At 42.1% G+C, this 19,596-nt stretch overlaps 3 protein-coding genes across 3 annotated transcripts; 2 read left to right on the plus strand and 1 right to left on the minus strand.

Annotated features, from left to right (window-relative positions):
* Positions 1-1,757: 1,757 nt before the first annotated feature.
* On the plus strand, positions 1,758-3,992 carry orai1a (ORAI calcium release-activated calcium modulator 1a). The gene is made up of 2 exons (XM_071909516.2): positions 1,758-2,070; positions 2,860-3,992. The coding sequence occupies exons 1-2, from the start codon at positions 1,819-1,821 to the stop codon at positions 3,406-3,408; spliced, it is 801 nt and encodes a 266-aa protein (XP_071765617.2). The 5' UTR covers positions 1,758-1,818; the 3' UTR covers positions 3,409-3,992.
* Positions 3,993-6,395: 2,403 nt separating this feature from the next.
* Positions 6,396-8,964, minus strand: LOC139919704 (rho-related GTP-binding protein RhoF-like). Its single transcript, XM_071909515.2, has 6 exons — positions 8,877-8,964; positions 8,600-8,791; positions 8,333-8,420; positions 7,791-7,900; positions 7,351-7,485; positions 6,396-6,970 (listed from the first exon to the last, which is right to left on the minus strand). The coding sequence occupies exons 2-6, from the start codon at positions 8,732-8,734 to the stop codon at positions 6,797-6,799; spliced, it is 642 nt and encodes a 213-aa protein (XP_071765616.1). The 5' UTR covers positions 8,735-8,791; positions 8,877-8,964; the 3' UTR covers positions 6,396-6,796.
* A 1,282-nt stretch (positions 8,965-10,246) lies between these two features.
* On the plus strand, positions 10,247-19,500 carry LOC139919714 (histone-lysine N-methyltransferase SETD1B-A-like). The gene is made up of 14 exons (XM_071909528.2): positions 10,247-10,390; positions 10,538-10,642; positions 10,858-11,128; positions 11,249-11,360; positions 11,543-12,320; positions 12,829-13,567; positions 15,151-15,573; positions 15,942-16,731; positions 16,846-17,018; positions 17,651-17,814; positions 17,912-18,037; positions 18,489-18,608; positions 18,943-19,080; positions 19,327-19,500. Exons 1-14 carry the CDS (start codon positions 10,247-10,249, stop codon positions 19,498-19,500), a joined length of 4,257 nt encoding a protein of 1,418 aa, XP_071765629.2.
* Positions 19,501-19,596: the final 96 nt, after the last annotated feature.

Raw genomic sequence — 19,596 nt, forward strand, 5'->3', positions numbered from 1 at the left:
AGGAGCCTACTGTACTTTTACTCTTGTTGTAGCCTACTTGCAAAAGGTACACTTGAGGATGTTGATGCTACTTAGACTTGTTGAATACTTCTTTACTCTTTTGCAAAAGGTGCTGAGAATAGTATCTTACTTGTACTTTTACTTACTAGAAATATAGGCCTACTTGAATAACCTTAAAAGTCACAACACGTTCAAATATAGTCGTCAGCTGCTTTCTGCCTCTTAGCTAATTTAAGAAGCTTAGTGGATTGCAGGGTGAGTATTTGGCTGATACACAAAACATGACAAAATAGTATTGCAAGATTAGCCATATGTGAAATAAGCATGGCTTTATCTTAGCCTAAATTACAGAAGATCAGAGAATCAAAAAGCCAATTAAAGTAATTTATTATAAAGTCAGTTAATCAGTATGACGGTCAAAAGCCATTGGATGGACGTACAGCTGTGTGCGGCTTCATCAGTGATTGGACGAGTGTGATCACTAACATTTCTAATGTAGACCTGCCGGCGGTGCAGTAACCACCACAACCCAGCACCTACTTTCGATGTGCCTATAGTTAGTTGTTGGCTGGTCTGTGTCATAGGCCATTGTATTTGCTTTGAGGGAGCAGGATGGTTGACTGAAATATTACAAAAGCAGCTATTGCCTACTATGTTGTGGCACATATAGACCTAAATATATTGATTAAATTCCATTTAGGTAGACTGTTTTTAGCCAAACCTATTTAGTTATTCATTTGCCCATAGGAAAAATAACAATAGCAATCATATAATGAATATTGTAGGGATACTATACTAATATAACAGCAAACCCATAAACTATAGGCCTACATAATATCCTTTTGGAATATTAGCCTATAGAAATATTGTAGTGATACTATTGGACAGATCAAGAACAATAATGCCACTGTTAACTCACTATTGAGTACCACAGACACATTATAAATCCCTATAGGAATATTATAGGAATGACGTTTCGTTAGGGCTATTGATATCTATTTATCTATCTATACTGCACGAAAAAGAAAAAAACAACACTACAAGAAAGTATAAGAACTAAATACATAAATATATGTTTTATATATCCTATTATTTCCTAGGGCCTTATAATTTTACTGTGATAATCGTACACGATCCTTCTAAAATGTATTTAAGGTTTACTGCAGCTGTTTTTGGAAAAGGAAGTCATGCACCCAACACTACCAAGCATGTCAAATTCTTGGCTGTAAGCCTATAGCTTGTATGCACTTATTTCCTTGCTTTTCAGAAAAGCACATGGCTAAAGACCTTTTACACGTCGTTGGGAACCACTCTTCAAGTCGGCATACGTCCAATAGACCAAGCAACATTTTATTTCATTCAATAAAGTTGTATCTATACCTGTTTCGCCTGTTACTCCCACAATCGTCGCCCACCCAAATACACCGTGGAGGGCGCTAGCGAGCCGTGTGAAGTACTAAAAGTTGAATTAACTGAAATATCGTGCTGCTTGGTGGATTAAATGTATGCCGAGTTTACCAGAAGAGCCTAATGATTTGCAAAATATCTCAACGAAGTACTTCTAAGTGTACAAGTTTGCCAATAAGCAAAGTATTGCTAAAATTGCGAGAGTTTTGAATTGGATTTGGCGTGCCGTTCACTCCATACAAGAGAGAACGTATCGAATCTGGGTTGCTGGCTCGAGGAGGCGAACTGCTACTACTGTGTCTGAGCGGAGCATTGGATTGTGGGTATCTTGTGTTTCCTGATAGGCTCTGACAGTCAGCTGTTGCAGGAAAGTTTTGCCATAGTTTGATTCTCATATCTTGTGTTTATTACATGCTACACCGCACTAAAACCTCATACCCGACGTGCGGTGTTAATCTACATCTACTTAATCGAATATTGTTCTGGGAACCGGCCAGGTTAAAAACTGTATTTATATTTTTTTTAAAACTTGGTAGAGCAGCTTTCGGAATGAGTTTGAACGAGCACTCCTTGCAGGCTCTGTCATGGAGAAAACTGTACTTGAGCCGAGCCAAATTAAAAGCCACCAGTCGCACCTCAGCTCTTTTATCGGGATTCGCAATGGTAAGTTGGCTTTGACTTCACTGATCCCGGTACAGTTAGAGTTACAATTACGCCCCGTTACCGACAACCGCATGAATGCACACTCAATAACGCCGTCGACTTAAACCGGATATCAGTTTGTGACGCAGATTGATCCTCTCAAGTACATCTCATTATCACTCACCAGTCAGCGCGATAAGACAGGGTTTCCTAAACTTTTTCATAGCAAGGTCCCCCAGATATACACATTAGACCACCAACCCCTTTTTGATAAGGTTAGGTAGGTGGGGAGATACTAACAGTAAGAGTGAAGACTGTAATCGATATAGTCATTCTTAAACATTCTCTGAGTGCACCTGTAGTGAAATTAAACTATTCCTCATTTTGCTGGGGGACCCCCTGAAATCCCCTCAAGGACCCTTGGGTGTCCCCTGATCCCCCTGTGGGAGTCACTGCATTAGGAGACTTAGAGATATACAACAGTCATGCTAATTATGTTGTTGATGCAGTCTGGTGTAAAAGGGATACAGGTTTAAATTAAAAGAGATTACATCTTGCTCATTTCAAAATGAACTATGCACCTTTTAAGAAAGAGTGAGAGCTGGTTTTACAAAATCATTTTTGCCATGGAAGTAAAACCACAAAAACACTTAGGTTAATCTTCATAAGCTTTCTTAAGGCGTTAGTAGTTGTGAATGTGCTGTAGTTTTCTGCATTTTCAAATGAATGTTAGGCACTCCCTTCCTTTTAACAGTAGGGTTATAGAGCCCGTTGCAAATATTAACAGTTTTCTTGTTTTGTTTTTCTCAGGTTGCCATGGTGGAGGTACAACTGGAGGAAGATCATGACTATCCCCCAGGACTGCTCATAGCCTTTAGTGCCTGCACCACGATTCTGGTTGCAGTACACCTCTTCGCCCTGATGATCAGCACCTGTATCCTGCCTAATCTGGAGGCCGTCAGCAACGTTCACAATCTCAACTCTGTGAACGAATCTCCCCATGAGCGCATGCACCGCCACATAGAGCTGGCTTGGGCTTTTTCCACAGTCATCGGCACCCTCCTTTTCCTGACTGAGGTGGTGCTCTTGTGCTGGGTCAAGTTCTTACCCCTCAAAGGCCCCAACCACCTGGGAAACAACACCATCAGTTCTGGCGAGGCAGCGGCCATCGCGTCCACCTCCATCATGGTGCCGTTCGGACTCGTATTCATCGTGTTTGCCGTTCACTTCTACCGTACGCTCGTCAGTCACAAAACGGACCGGCAGATCCGGGAGCTGGAGCAGGTTATTCGGCTGCAGAACCAGCTGGACCACAGGGCTGAGAACGACGACCTGCAGGCCTCCGTCCATTTCCCCTGATTGTACTGAGACAGAGCGGTGGACTCTCAGCAGTAGTTTTATTGTGAAACCTCTGGTAAAAGTTTGTTTGAATAGGTTATGAACTGCGCTGAAACGCTTTTAGTTTAATTGCAAGTTTCTTTCGTCATACGTTACACATTTTGACTCGATCCACAATTTGGAGACTGCATGTTCATTGTCTTCCGCACTTTATGTATTATGGAAATAGTTTTAGCTTGACTCTTGTCAAGGTAAAGCCTTTGCCCCCAGTCTGGGCGGTAACGTTTCAGTGGCTTGTTTATCAACATAAGAATATTTTTACTGTAAGGCCAAAGCCGGAACCTCTTCAAACCTGACAGGCACTTGTGTGCAATGTCATAGAAATCTGACTGGTGGCAATTTGTTATGCGTATTTATGGAAGTAAATAGCTACCTGCATAGTACACATGACCCAGATGCACAGTACAGTTAAACAGCTTTACTTGCAAGCTGAGTTTAAATTTAGAATAAGCAATAAGCAACAGTATCAGCAGTGGGTCACTTTCAGGTACCATTGGAGTTTTAAAGGAGAGTGCTACTTATGCCATCATGTAAGTGGGCATAGTTGATAAATTATTTGCTCTTACTAACACATTTTGCCAAAGTATTATGTTATTGTTGAACTGAAAACACCCGTGGAAGGAAAGCCTCATCTCCCACTCTAGAAACTCTGTTCATAGGTCAAAATGTTGACCTGAGGAAGATCCACACCGATTAAAACACTGTCAGTTCATAAAAGGTGTAAAAATGACTTTACTCCTTTCTAGTGAGTCTTAGCCAGCGCAGCACTTCATGCTGATGTACATTTGAATTAAGCCAAGCTTGTGAAGCTAGTTCAGGCAGACAACTTAAGTGGCGCTGCTCTCGATTGATCAGCTGGTGTGTCAGTTGAGGTTGCGTACTGCCATCACAAATTGTGCAGTCTTTTTAAACTGTTAAACTCACTTCTCATTCTCTGCTGCTGTTGCTGTTGCCTCTGCATTTGTCACCCTGCCACCACCCCAGCATCCACCTGTGGGATCTGGTGCTTCATGGTTCCCCATGTGGGGGTTGCATTGATCTCTCCCTGCTCTCGCTTTTGGCCGGCTTTAAATTACACGTGGCAGGGAGTGAAACGAAACAGCCTTGATGCCAAAATACAATCTATATTTTCTTTATTCTTTATAAAAATGCTCATATTCAGTCCACGAGTTGTGTGACTGAATCAGTTACATTAGGGTCGCTGTCTGACCTGGGTGCTTTGAAACTTTGTCTTTGGCAGCTTGAATACCAAAATTATGGAAGGAGTTGGTTCCTTTTTGAAAATATATCAGGCCACAGTACAACTCTAGTCTATTTGATACACAGATACCCAAACTCACTGGACTGGGAAGGTTGCTTTGAAATTGTAATAGGTTTTTATATTGGCTTTGTTGTTAGCCTCTGTAACCGTAATTAGCCATTATTTCAGGTTGTGTGAAATGTTTGTGTTTGTAATCTCATAGTTAAAATGCCCTTTTCCTTTCCCTTACCCAGAAGGCCAGTATTCAAGATTTTTCAGTTCGCTGAACAGTTTACATTTTACTGTTTGCATGACCCCCGTATCTGAGGAGCTCTAACAGACTGTATGAAATCTGTCCTCAAGGCATATGATATACAGTAGATTCATATTTTCAGTTACTCAGAATTTAGTGCTCTAGTAGGACAATAATGCTGTACAAGGAAACAAACAACATATGTGTATGTTAACAGCCAGCAGTATTTTTCTCCTATCTACTGTTTGAGGCAACATCTTAAAAATAAATGCTGGTCAGGAAGTGCTTTAATCCAAAGTGCCTTACTGTAGTGAGTGCAAACATTTTCATTGCATGGGTTCAGTGGGAATCAAACTGAGTTACAAAGGACTGCATGTTGAGCATGATGAGGGAGTCTGTGACTAAGACTTTTTCTACTTTCAGAGAACTCATCCTCTCATTCAATCTGTCTCATGTAAAACTGTGTGGAGACATTTGCTTGGTTTAGCATTGCTCTTCCAACTCAAGAATATACTGCAACCCATGAATCTGATTACTGGTTTTGATGAAAGAAGTATTGGTGAAAATGTATTCCAAAGCATGCATTTCTTGGAAATGTTTTGAAGTTTGTTACTTTTTTACTTTTTGTAGATCACAAGCTTGAGCATGTTTATGCATCCTGTATGTTTATAGATGATGTTAGTGTGGATTATACAGTGTGATCTTTTTGTGATTGTCCTGTGGCACATTGTGGACTTGCTTCAGCGTGGTTTCACCATGCAGTTCCCCATTTTGTTTCAAGGCCCTCAGTGTAATGGAGTTGTGGAAAAATAACCACTTCAGAAGTCTGTCAGTTGGTACAAAAGCTTTATTTGAGAATTGAGGGAGAACAGGCTGAAATGAGGAAACGTGCACACAGCTTATATACTCTCATGGTGATGTGTCATTCAAACTGGTACAAAGTAGTTTATCATAACTGTAACTGTTACATAAAGCGGAGAAGGAGGAGCTGTAGAAGACCAATATTTTTCCACCTTGCAGACTGTTGTTTATTAAGTTTCCATCTCCAAAATGCCTGTTACACCTCTCCAAAGCACTGGTTGTTTATGTATGTAAACATACAAGATGCTGCTTCTTGGAGACTTTCAAAGGGGGTGAAATGAAGATAGTTACTGATGCAAACAACTACAGTCACTGAACGTTGAATGCACACACCTTTTCAGCAATTTCTGGCTCACTTGTGCTGTTTTATGTCAAAGATTATTCACTTTTTAATGAAATCTAAGTTATATAATGCAAAGGACATCATGAAAGTGTTGGAGCCACTGCTTTCCTTGGTGATTTTTGATATTTTGTCAGGCCAGACAATATGATAATATGATATTGACAGATCAAGGGAAACAGTGACATGTTCCTTTGTTCTGTGTGCGGTTTATATATTTTACCCAGTGTAAATTATATATAGAAGTTTCACTGCTTGTGTGAACACACGCCTTTTAAGCAGGTTTTCAATCTTGTATTACATGAAGTGTTTACATGTTTGATGGTGTTGCAATTTGTTTGCTTATCTGTGTTCTTTTAGCAGGTCAATAAGTTGCAACTTTTTGACCCACTAAGATTAAGCAGGATTTATGTTGCCAGTTTGGTGAATAAACACATCTTTTGGATGAATTGTGATTTTCATTTTTTTATTATTATTATTACAAAACACTAGTGTCATACAAATGCATTTATGATGGACTCTTTCAAATTGTTAAGGAAGTCAGAAGGAAAACCACACAGGAAATGTGTCAGGCTGTAGCAGCAAAAAACATGGAGCACATTTGAAAGTTTGAGCGTAGTGTCAGTCAGTAGCCAGTAAGGCCCATGGTCAGGCATCAGAAGAGGACACAGAAACTCCTCCTCTCTCTGACTTCTTCAGATGTTCTTGTTCTTGTTGCAGCCAGGGCTCGTTTGGTAGCTTCTCTGAATATGTCCTCCACATTCTCCCTTAACTTGGCAGAGCACTCTATATACAGCTCAGCATTGATTTTCTGTCTGCCCTCTTCTCCCTGCCAGGACAGGAAAGTTACAACACACGTTTGCAAGAAGTACTTCATATAGTTGGTAAAAATGTCATTTAGTTGTGCATTATGAATGTGCTAATGTGCTGTAACACAGGTCCCACTCCCAAGTATGAGTGCACACATACTGTCTGGTACATAGCTGATACCAGGCTCAAATAAGATATTGTGTCAGAGAATTTCCCCAATGCTAAAATGCAATCATGTTGGTAGTCTGTATAGGGCGATAGCTTAGTACAACGAATGGGTATCAGCAGTGAACAGTGGAAACAGTGCATGGCTAATCTCAATCCGGCCACCCGGTCAATCAGTCACTACAGTTGCCGTGTTTCTAAATTGGACCCAGAAGAGTTCAGTAGGCCTGATACCTGGATATATGTGACCTGGTTCTGGCCTGAGGACCAGAGTTTCTTGGTCAAGATCTTGTCTTTCCGTAGGTCTGCCTTGCACCCTACGAGGATGATGGGCACCCCTTGGCAGAAATGCTGCACCTCAGGGTACCACTAAGAGATATTAAACACATTTACATTGTAATATTAATGAGCAGCACAAAACACAACATGATATTGCATAAGTCAGAGTGGGGGTCAATGTATTCTCTGCTCAGTCAACTGAGGAAGTGTGTTTTCTCATATTTGTAAAGTGAAAAAAATGTCATCCAATCTGTAATGAAATAAGTGAGAATGAAGTCTTCAGCTACTAAATGGCAGTTTCAATTTGAAGTAAGTGAGTTGAAAGTGAATTTGCCCCAATCCTGATATCAGTGTTCCCTACAGGAACAGACACTACTGGCACAACAGAGGAATACCTTTATGAAGACATTATCAAAGCTCGAAGGACACATGACATCGTAGCAGATCAGCACCGCGTTGGCATTCTGGTAGGAGAGAGGCCGCAGCCGATCATAATCCTCTTGACCTGACATTAACAACATCAATTCCTGCATTTGAAATCACAAAGTCCACCGCTGTCAATACCAGCATCCTGACTGCCAAACTCCACCTTTACTAAATTCACAAATCCAACGCTCCATAATAAATCAAAATAAAACAAAATGTATGATTCAGCCACATTTAAAAACCATGCACTTTCATTTGGTTCGGTGCAGGTAGTCTTACGGAAGGTGTGAGTAATGCTGAGTTAGGGAACAAATGTAATTAAGAAGTTACAATTATAAATTATTGCCTTTGTGAACAATACTTTTGACTTTCAGAGGGACCAAAGACTTAAAGGGCCTGTGGGCCTGTGGTGCTGTGATGCTTTTGAGGAACGACATGACACACCCACCACCGACCTGGGATACCTGTTTAGCAAGGTGTTTTCAAAAGTGTGTATAGAGACAAGCTTTACCTGCAGTATCATAGAGATTTAGGCCAAACTGTTGCCCTCTGTACCTCACACTGGCAACACTCTTCTCAAACACCGACGGGACATGTTCCTGAAAGAAAACCCCTTTTTGTCTCTCTATACTTTACTGCACATGTTCATTTGAATTAAAAACATCTTGGCCTATTTTCTTCCATGTTAAAAGGGAGTTTCTATCATGTTTTAATTCAAACATTGAGATGAAAATGCTGAAAACACAATAGCCAAGTTTAATGAACTGTGTTGCCTTACCTCTGGAAAGTCTCCTTTAGTGTAAACCGTGAGGAGCGAGGTTTTGCCACAACCTCTGTCTCCTACAATAACAACCTTGAATTCCTCTTGCTGCCTGGCATATCCTTTGCTTTCCCCTGATCCTTTCTGGGTCATGTTTTCTGGAGAGACAGATGGGGAAGGATGCCTCCACTTACTGCAAGCCCCAGCAGACTGTGTGGAGATAAACCAGAGATAAACAGAGGCTGCGGACTGCAGTAGAAACCCTGTAGCGCTGCAGGAAGGTAAAGTTACTTACATTATACAGATGGCAGAACAGAGATGGACTTCCCTCCACCTCCACTTCATAAACAACATGATGGAGGAGGCTGCATGACCAGATGAGAGGTTTGGAAATGCTTATTAGGAAACAGGAGTACCCACACCCTTTAAACCTGTTGATAGTCCCGCCTTCTCCTAATAGGACGTCCCACCTCCTACCTGGGCAGCTCAGCTATTTAGACAGCCACAAAAATGATTGTCATCATCTACAGCTCTCTATCATTACTATGGAATGAATGAAATGTAATCCCAGTCATTATAACTGAATTTGAAAAAACTCAATTAGAGAGCTTTTTATTTCATTTTCATTTACAATGCAAATTGATGTGCTGTTTTGATTCTCAGTAAGGACTGTAATTATTTCCCAAATGGAACAGGGCTATCGTTATAGTCTAATTAAAGATGCTCAAGCAGTATTGCGACACCTAATGGACACATGTATGCCTTGAATTAAAATCCCAATGCAGGTAGCCTAAAATTATATTTGCTTTAAATAGACCTAAAGGTTCAGCACCAAATGTAAGTCTTTTTAGCGTTTGCAGATGGAAAACAATCCTAACTTGAACACAGCTCTTTGTTGTAATCTATGGAAAAAAACAAACCAAAAAAAAAAAAATTCCACAGCCATTAACAGTATGTAGCCTATATGGTAATATATATGATCATTTCATTTGAGAATTATTATTATTATTGTGACGGGGCTATGAATTAGGAATTTAACAGCAAATTTCACTATTCAGTGCAGCGAAAAATAACTATAGTTTTTCTATAATACATTTTCAGAGGATCAGACGCACTTCAAGTCTCAAGGAATATTTTTGTGAATTTTCAATAGACCCTATTTTTATTAGATTGCTTACCAACAAACGTATTATTAGGGTGCATAAAAATCAACATTAAATTCCTGTCGATGCTGTCACCTCTTAACCCCCCATTTTGTTTTTCTCAATCTCACCGAAGGATCTGTATTTCGTCACCCTCACTTGGCGGAAGGATCCATAAACAAACCTGGACGACCTTCTGTAAACACCGAAAATCACAACGTCAACAGGTGCACAATGTAGGTCCATTAAAGGATGACATTTTGGTGCAGGTAAGTGAGATAAAAAATATGTCTTTGTTAAAATTTATTGTGGTTATTTATGTTTTATTTTACAGCCTTAAATACGCGGTGTTATCTTTTAGAAGAGAAGGATACAGGTGATGCTCTCCATCACCTGTCGGGGCGTGTTAACCTACAATGGAGGACCAACGGCTATATAACAAGCTAGCAGGTAGATTAATCCTGGTGAAGATGATTAGATTATCAGCGTGTATTTGTTATATCTTCAGGTTTTGGTGAATGTAATGGAAAGCGAACAACAACAACAAACTACCGAGAGAGAGACAGCGCCCCAGTATTGGAGAAGTTGCAAGTTGATTATAGACCCTTCGTTGACAAATGGACTCTACAAAGTGTACCGTTATGATGGACAGCATTTCAACATACCCGTGAGCATTTTTCAAGTCAATTTATTGTTGCTTCACAGACCTTCCAGTCTTAAACAGATAATATTAACAAGTTCTACCATATGGTGGTATACTATTCCCACGGGCATGGATGTTTTCCATTAAAATAATACTTGCTGTTCACCTCAGGTTGAGGACTTAGGAGTGTTTCCTGTGGGTACAGTCAGAGATCCCCGCATCTGTCGCCTGTGGAGCAAATGTGATAGGACTGACCTTTTGGTTCCTAAATTTAAGGTGTGGAATTTAACCATGATTATGGTCACTATGATAATAATAATAATAATAATAATAATAATAATAATAATAATAATAATAATGACAATGATGATGATACGTTGTAGTAGTATTACAAGTGTTATTAGTATTAGTAGTATTAGTATTATTAGTGTTATTATTAATATTACTATTATTAGTATTAGTATCATTTGTTTACCTGTATTTCATTCCAGATTGATCAAAGTTACGTTGGCCCTATTCCTCCCAAAGAAGTGACATTTTCCAGGTTGAATGACAATGTAAGGGAGGGCTTCCTGACTGACATGTGCAAGAAATATGGGTACACTGAAGAAGTAGAAATATTTTACAATCCCAAGAACAAGAAGCATTTAGGAATTGCCAGAGTGATTTTTGACTCTGTCAAGGCTGCAAAAGACGCTGTTCAGCACCTCCATCAGACTTCAGTGATGGGGAACATTATTCATGTGGAAATTGATCCAAAAGGTAAGACAGGCACACTCTTGATAGGAACACTTTAATATTAATTTTCATGAATTGGTATTAGTTGTTGTCAGCCTTACTTATGATTACCTTTGATTTACCATAACATGCAACCCTCTGCAGGTGAAAACAGGACGCGATATCTCCAGCTCCTGTTAAGTGGGCTCTATACCCCTTGGACATTGCCAGTGGGCAGCAATGAACAAACTCTTCAAAGCCTTATTGACAATTTGCCGGTAATTTGCTGTAGCTGTTTAAGATTTCTTAAAGCTGCTTTTTACAGTTTGAACACTGAAGTAACTTATTGCTATGATAATTATCATACCAGACCAGACCAGCTGTTAAGTTAATAAGTATTTGTAAGATTAAGCTTTCTCAATAAATCTCATGTTCTCTCATCTGGTTGATCTGAACCATTGTCCACCTCCTCCAGGGCAGCACATCCACCCAGAGGCAGGGGAGCGTCTCCAGCCCCACCAGCATCGCTACACCTCTCTCTCTGGACACAGCCTACTCCAGTATTTGGCAGGATACGCCCTGCAGCTTTGGGCTGACGCCATGTTCTCAGGGAACCCCCCATACTCCTTACCTGTCTGGAACTCCCCTCTCCCAGGACTCTTGCTACTCCAGTCTTCAGGCGACTCCAGTCCTCCAGGGGGAGCCCTCCGCCTACAGTGTTCACAAACCACTAAGACGAGAGGTCTGCTATCGCAAACCTGTAAGGTATCATGGGAGATCCCGCAAAAGCTCAGACTTCAACTCCATTTTTAAGCATTTCCAGCCGCTGTTCCCCCTCCCTGCCCAAATACAAGCCACAGGTAACAACCAGCAGCCTGCCTTGTGGGGTCAGAATGCACAATCCTCTGCTCACAACAGTACAGAGCCTTCCTTTCACCTCGCCCTGCCTGGTCACGAGTCCAGGGAGGTGGTCTCTTCCACCTCTAAGGCTTTACCTCTGAACTGCAACTCTCTCAGCATCTTAAGCATTAATGTCATAGATGAGAGGCAGGCAGCAGCATCCTCCCCACCTGACTACCATGCGTGCGTAACAGAGTCGTCCCTGACTGCTGTTAACGCATCTCCTGGAAGCCCCCATCCAGAGACGGACAGCTTGGACTCCCGCATTGAAATGTTGCTGAAAAAGAGCCAGAGCTCCGACGCCTCGTACTTTGATGGAGGGGCTTTGGAGGCTGCTGTAGAAACTCAGGACAGCCCCACTTCACCTTGCTTAGCTAAATACTCTCCTGCCTCAGATTACTCACTTGATTGCACTCCAGCTCTTTGCAGGTCCCCCACAACCAGCCCACAACCCTCCCACAATGCTCTAGAGGATGTCAGTCCAACACCCCTCACTGACAATGAAGAGGATGAGACTATCCAAGCTGTTGCCTCCCTTTTGAGAAACTCCCAGTCTCCCACTTACTCTCATCTCACACAAATAGAAAGAAGGGCTAATGCAAACAAGACTCCCTCAGACAAAGATGCAAAAAGGCTCCAGTCATTGTTATATCTCCAGGTAATATAAATAGAACCCTGACATATCTTCTACGCAAATACATAATACTGATATAATGATAGTACTTTCTAAAATCTATTTAACAGTATTTAAGTTAATGGATACGGGTAAGGACTTCTAGTTGTCATTATATGCTGCTGTGCTTCATTCATGAATCAGTCATGATTTTTTTCTGTCTTACCCACAGGAACTTCATGCACCAAATGAGGACAAGGAGCGCTCTAATAACAAACAGTCTGTACCCAGCAAAGAGCTCTCCTCCCTGCCTCAGCCTCCTCCCTTTTCCTCTTGCAGTCTCACCACTCAACGCCTTTCCTCCAAGCCTCCCCCTGCCACCTCGTCTAGACACTCTCACCCGCCAGTCACCCCTTTCCTTTTCCCCATCCCTTCCGTTCCCCCCTCTATTCCACCTTTCCCAGTTCGCCTGCCAAACGGCACTATTCCCTTTCCGCCTCCAGGCTGGATCCCGCCTCCAGGCCATCACACCGGCATCCCCGTGCCACCTCCTCCTATTCCCCGCCCTCCCGTTTTGCTTGGGCCCCCTCCACCTTTGATAGCCCCGCCCTCTGTTGCACACCCTGTGCACCCCTACCCTGTACACATGAAACCTGCTGAGCATTTGGACAAGGGAAATCCCCCAAGGCATGGCAGTGCACCCTTATCATTCTGTGGGCTACCCTGGCCCAGTTTACCTTTTCCCAGGTTCAACCCCTTTGTGCCACCACCGGGGTACGAGCCTGTGAGGGAAAACCCTCATAAGGTCACAGTGGAAAAGGTTTTGGGAGTTATCATGGAGGAACTGAAGTCAATCATTAAAAAGGACATTACACGTAGAATGATTGAGGGGGTTGCTTTCAAGGCATTTGAGGAGTGGTGGGACTGTCAGGAGAGGAAAGCAAAGGTAAGTTCACCAGACTGTCATAGCAGTATCCCTGTAATGGCAAATACTGTAAAATACATACGTACATACATGATTGATTGGTTGAGTAAATGAACTGTTCTGTGTTCTTTGCCATTCTTCAATGACAATGCACTTTTGAAACCAGTAGGTTCAGTATTATTGCTATTGTGGTGTTGTTTCATTCCTAAGTTTGCTGTGGCTCCTTTGAAATCTGGGGCGGAAACAGTGGAAGAGAGGACCAAACCAATAAATCCCCTCAGTCACATCATTGGCCAGCGCAAAAAAATTCAACTGCCTTCCTTCAAGGTAGCACTAAAACCATTCGGCTTCATAGCAGAATTTGGCTTTTGAATTATGCCATAACTTCACATAATGTTCGCTAACCTTGTTATGCAGGTAAAAAGGAAAAGAGTCCATGATCCTACTACATCAGAAGAGTTAGATAATGTGTCGTCTTCTGCTCATGACAATGAGAGTCATCTTAAAAATTCTGGTAAGTGCTTTTTATTCAGTTAGCCTGTATTTATATGACCCTCACTGATCATCTGCTGTAGACTAGCTTACTCAAATGTGTTACTGTCTTTCCATGTGGCTTTAGAAGTGAAACCGGGGGATGAATTTGCGAGACCTACATCTGAAAGAGCTAAACCAGTTGGAGCTGGCTGTCCATCTCTGAAACGCAGGCATGCAAGACCGCTTGAGCTTGACAGTGATGCTGGTGAAGAGGAAGAAGAGGACAACACACTGAGAGACGAAGAAATTATATTAGGCAAAGAGGAGAATACTGTGCCAGTTGATGATGCTCCTAAAGTCCAGGTAAATAGGGATTTTGCATGAAAAGTTGGCTAATAGTAGAATTACTAATAATGCCCCAATTCAGAATTAAATCAGTGTAACAACACCATTTAAGTGAAGTCATTTGAATGGTGTGTTACACCGTTGTAAGAACATTATGGATTAGGGAGATTTTCATCAAGCACCTACACGGTAATATTGTTTACTACTTTAATACTTTTCCATCGGTTAATAAGCAGGTTGATTTTATTTTTAAAGTAAAGTGTTACCGAAAACTTCATTAACTGTGGTCTTGATCCAAGAACTAATAATATGTGAAAACTAAAAATCTAATCTAATGAAAATTAAAAAATGTTTACTTTCAGATGTACAGTATGTAACTCATGATGGGTTATGATGGGTTACAAAAAAAACTAAAAAGTTGATTTCCCACATACAAGTCAAGTTCTTTCACAATCTATGTAAATATATAATAATATTTATATGGCCAAATAAATTCTGGATTAAATAAAGTATAACATATTGCATAGTGTAACTGGTCACTCTATTACTTTGATTAGTGTGACATAGGTGATCATGATGATGGTGATAATGATGATGATGATGATCATGAGGAGGAAGAGGAGGCAGTACAAAAACACACCAAGGGTGACGGTGGCATCATCTGCAGACCTACTGATGGAGTGCAGTTCTCAGATAACGGTATGTTAAAAGATCAGACAATTCTAGTGTTGTAACTGTGAGCTATGTAAATAATGTAATAAACACTTAGCTATGAGTAAATTTGACATGTTCTTTTGTTTTCAATTGAAGTGAGTCTTTCAGAGACCAGCTCCTTAGAAGAAAGCGAATGCTCTTCAGACTTCGACTCGTCTGACTCCTACTCCTCAGACACTACCGACTCGTCCTACTCTGACCTCAGTTCTGAAGAGGAGGAAGACACGGACGATGGCAAGGAGGCCAGAAGTGTGGAGTGTGTAGTGATATCGTCAGACGAGGAGTCGATGGAGATCGAGTCCCCCGTCACCCCCTCAGCCCCCCTCACCCCCGGAGCTCAGCTGGAGCTGGAGCTCGGCCTGCAGGACTGGTCAGAGGGGGCTCATAGTGAAGAACCAGAGGAGGACTGGTACACATCTTGTCAACATGACCCCCGTGATCTGGATGCTATGATGGAGTTCCGAACCAGCGAACACCAGGACCAGGACCTCCAGCCCTCATCAACTATAGGACTTCCAGGTGTGCTGTATCCCAGGAGTTGGAAATAATTCACAGCATCAGGACAGGTCAGATAGTGTCAGCTAAGGTGTCAATCAAAGAAAAATATGCTAAATTTACTTTCAAGTACTTTCCTGTGATTGTTTCAACTTTCTTCTATAAAATAAACCATGGAAAGTATTTCCAAATATTATTTGACCTAGGTCTGCTTCATACATATTAACTCTGGGGGGTAAGTGTCAGATTATCATGTTCAAAGATTTCTCTAATAACTTGATCATCCTTAATTATCTTCATAATTTAGAAAAAGATGTATTAGATGCAAAATGATTGAGGATATGATGAAAATGCAACAGATGATTTATAATATTTTCATGTGATTTATTTAGTAACAATGGAGCCCAACTTTGATGTGGAGATGCAGAGTCCTGAATGGAGGGTGGAGTCTCTGGAGAGCATAGAAAACCTGAGGCCCCTCACTCCTACTGGCTGCCTGGTAGACTGTGACCCTGACCTGCTGATAAGGACCAAACCATCGCCCCCCGCTGTGGAGGAGGTGGAACCACCACACACACCTGGCAAGGGAGTAGCGGCTCAACTGGAGAGTGAGGACTCTACGGACGAACTCCTCTCTCTGTCTCCAACAAGCAGTGAGCCTGATCTGTCTCCCTCTGAGCCCCAGGCTTCATACGCAGCATACCAGGACATGCCCCAAACCCCCGGCACAGAGGAGAGGAGTGGATGGACTCCATACAGGTCTGGGAGAGTTCCAGCCACGCCAGGCAGAGAGATAACTCTGTCAGAGGGAAGCACAGCGAGGAGTCCACCTCTCAGCAGCCCACTCCCTGTTCCTTCCCTGTCCAACAGTCTCTACATCAGGACGCCACAGACGCCTGGAAGAGACATTATCCTCCCCCGAAGAGCCGTAGTCCACAGGAGGAAGACAAGAACGGTGACCGCCTCACAGGGAAGAAATGCCTTCTCGCCCCTTTTGTGTGATGAGTCCGTCAGAGCCTCTCCCATCGTACTGTCCTCTCCCTGCAGCCTCTCCGACTCGTCAGCAGAGACTCCTGATGGGAAGAGTGTGCGGATCGGTTCTGGTGCGAGGATGAAGCCGCTGCAGGGGCTGGAGAATATGCCGGGCCTTCTGGACGAGGAGAATAGGAGAGAGACAGAGAAGTGCTTATTGAGGAGAAAACAATGGAGGTGGCAGAAGATGAGGAGGAGGAAAATGCGACAATGGCAACGACAGAGATCACTAAAAAGAGTCACGGCTTCACTCTCCTCCCCCAGTCGGCCTCACAGGTGCCGCTCACTCTGGGAGGAGATGAGAATCCTCCACAGTGTTTGGAGGGAGGGCCTTGATGAAGAAGATACAAGGCTGCTGCAGGTTACATATGAGAGGCTGCAACAACAGGATAATGGTTTTGGTTGGATCAGTGACACCGTGTGGATAGCTCATCCTCATATCCTTTTAAACACACAGGTGATGAATTAAAATCAGAGCAAGGAAGACTTACAGTCACAGCTAAGTCAGTGATGATGTATGAAGAGAGCATGACAAGGTCAGAGGGCATGACTATCTTATAGGTTGTTTCTTGGTTCAGGTCATATTTTTGACAATAATTAAAGGTCTGCACAATAAATTTAGAAAAAAATCTAAATTAGAATAAATCAGTTCTGTCATGCCCAAATGAAGTTTCATTTCCTAACTTATTTTGGCAAAAAAACAACCTGATGTTCATTGCATAACTGGGGTGTTGTAAGTAAAGGGTTCAAGAGAGGGCTTCAGTAATATTTAATAACGAGTTTTAGTTTCATGCCAGCAGTCATTTTGTCACAGTGTGGTCACGTCACATTTTTCAGATTGTGGATATCTCATTTTGAAATGAAACTCTTCAAATGTGGGCAAACGCAATTCATGTAGCCGTCATGATTTTCATGACTTTGTTAATAATGTGCAGCCATTGAGAAACCTCTGGAAAAGGTTACTGCTTGAAGTGAATAAATCATAATTTGATAGATACACAACATTCAGTTGTATTACCAGATTGGGCCAGTCATGAATCTGTGTATGACCTCCTTAACCCCTCCTCACTGACGGGAGTCCTGACAGAGAAGAAAGAGGAACACAACTCCTGGCAGCACAGCCACATGACTGGATCTGCCCGCAGCGAGGGTTTCTACAAAATCAGCAGGGAGGATAAAATGAAATACCTCAACACAAGGCCGGCCACAGAGCTTCCATCTACCAGCCCTCAGGTATTAAGGGGGCAAAATGTGGTGATCTCTCTGACCAGTTAATTATATGCAATGCTTGATATGAACAGACTGGATGAAGGTTGTGTTTTTTCAGCAGGGAAAGTGCATCCCAGCCCAGCCTCCGACCTCTTTGCGTGCTGGATCTGACTTCAGGTCTGAACAGCGCCGCCTGCTGTCCTCTTTCAGCTGTGATAGTGACCTGGTCAAGTTCAACCAGCTCAAGGCAAGTTATGAGTGAAGATATTCACTGATAATAATAAATTAGCTTTCATTCCAAAATAATGAGATCAAATAAATTTTACCTTACGTTCACTGGTCAATATTTCAAAACCACATATGGTTTTGAATAGAAAACAAAACAATGGAAAAAAATATCTTCCTTTGGTCAACAAAGTATATAAATCCAGGTCCAGGCACAGCTATCAGTTCAATATAAATTGCCTTTATTTGGAGGAAAAATAGATATAGAAAGTACTACCTACGCCTTCCTCAAGGTGTACTATGTTTTTGTATTAGGATGTATTTTTTCCCCATTGTTTGTTTTCTATTCAGTTCCTCCCGGCCCATGAGCACCTGTAAAGCTTGTTTGAAATAGCGATGTGCTCCAAGAGCAATTCTTCACCTGGACCCATGTCTCATTTTGGAATTAAACTCTTCATATCTTTATGCCTCAGTTCCGCAAGAAGAGGATCCGTTTCTGCCGAAGCCACATCCATGACTGGGGCCTGTTTGCCATGGAGCCCATAGCAGCAGATGAGATGGTGATTGAGTATGTGGGCCAGACCATCAGACAGGTGAGACAAACACAAACTTATGCTGAATGGCAGATCTTACATGGGGCGGGGAAAATGAGTGAAAAACCCCCAACAATCACCACTGAGATGCTCTTGAGCAAGGTGCTTGTCCCCCAATTGCTCCTGTGGCCCAGTGGGACCCTGTGGTTGTACTGGGTAGTTTCCAAGTGTTTAATTGTATGAATGCGAGCAGGGTGGTGCTGATGAAGAGTGTAAGTGCTAAGCAAACCTTCCCTGGATAAATAAAGTTTTTTTTTTTTTATAAAAATGGTCACTGCTAGACTGGATATATACATCTCCCATGAATGGGCTTATCTGTTCTCTTCCTCCTCAGGTCATTGCCGACATGCGGGAGAAGCGTTATGAGGACAAGGGCATTGGGAGTAGCTATTTGTTCCGGGTTGATCAGGATACCATCATTGATGCCACTAAATATGGGAACTTAGCCAGGTTCATCAACCACAGCTGCAATGTGAGTAAGAGCTGGTAGGCAATACAGAACATTAAAAATATTAACCTGAAGACCTGAAGATGTACTGGCTGCTGTCTAGTCTACTGTTCATAACATGTCTTTCACTGTCCACTTGCCCTGTGCTTGCTTTCCCGTTGTTTTTCTACCATATGTGTCAATATGTATTATGAGCCTTTGTAAGAATGTTGTTGTAGTTACAGTTTTGTTACAGACTTTCCATACTTGGCTCTTTTTTTTGTCTTTCAGCCTAACTGCTATGCAAAGATCATCACTGTGGAATCTCAGAAGAAGATTGTCATCTACTCCCGGCAGCCAATCCACATCAATGAGGAGATCACATACGACTACAAGTTTCCCATTGAAGATGAGAAGATCCCTTGTTTGTGTGGAGCAGATAGCTGCCGAGGCTCCCTGAACTAACCGCTAATGCGGTGCGTCATCTCCAGCCCCGCTTATGCCTTTGTTACGGATTGTGTTTTTCATACCCAGTCAAGAGACACTGTAAGTCTGACATTT

This window comes from Centroberyx gerrardi, chromosome 8 (assembly GCF_048128805.1).
Source record: "Centroberyx gerrardi isolate f3 chromosome 8, fCenGer3.hap1.cur.20231027, whole genome shotgun sequence".
Taxonomy (NCBI): domain Eukaryota; kingdom Metazoa; phylum Chordata; class Actinopteri; order Beryciformes; family Berycidae; genus Centroberyx; species Centroberyx gerrardi.

Coding starts and splice junctions, on each gene's coding strand:
- LOC139919714 (XM_071909528.2), top strand. CDS start 10,247: ATGGAAAGCGAACAACAACAACAAACTACCGAGAGAGAGACAGCGCCC. Junction 11,361..11,542: donor AGCCTTATTGACAATTTGCC/GGTAATTTGCTG, acceptor GATCTGAACCAT/TGTCCACCTCCTCCAGGGCA. Junction 18,609..18,942: donor TGGGCCAGACCATCAGACAG/GTGAGACAAACA, acceptor CTTCCTCCTCAG/GTCATTGCCGACATGCGGGA.
- orai1a (XM_071909516.2), top strand. CDS start 1,819: ATGCTACACCGCACTAAAACCTCATACCCGACGTGCGGTGTTAATCTA. Junction 2,071..2,859: donor TTTTATCGGGATTCGCAATG/GTAAGTTGGCTT, acceptor TGTTTTTCTCAG/GTTGCCATGGTGGAGGTACA.
- LOC139919704 (XM_071909515.2), bottom strand. CDS start 8,734: ATGACCCAGAAAGGATCAGGGGAAAGCAAAGGATATGCCAGGCAGCAA. Junction 7,901..8,332: donor AAATCTCTATGATACTGCAG/GTAAAGCTTGTC, acceptor TGTTAATGTCAG/GTCAAGAGGATTATGATCGG. Junction 6,971..7,350: donor ACCAGGTCACATATATCCAG/GTATCAGGCCTA, acceptor CTGTCCTGGCAG/GGAGAAGAGGGCAGACAGAA.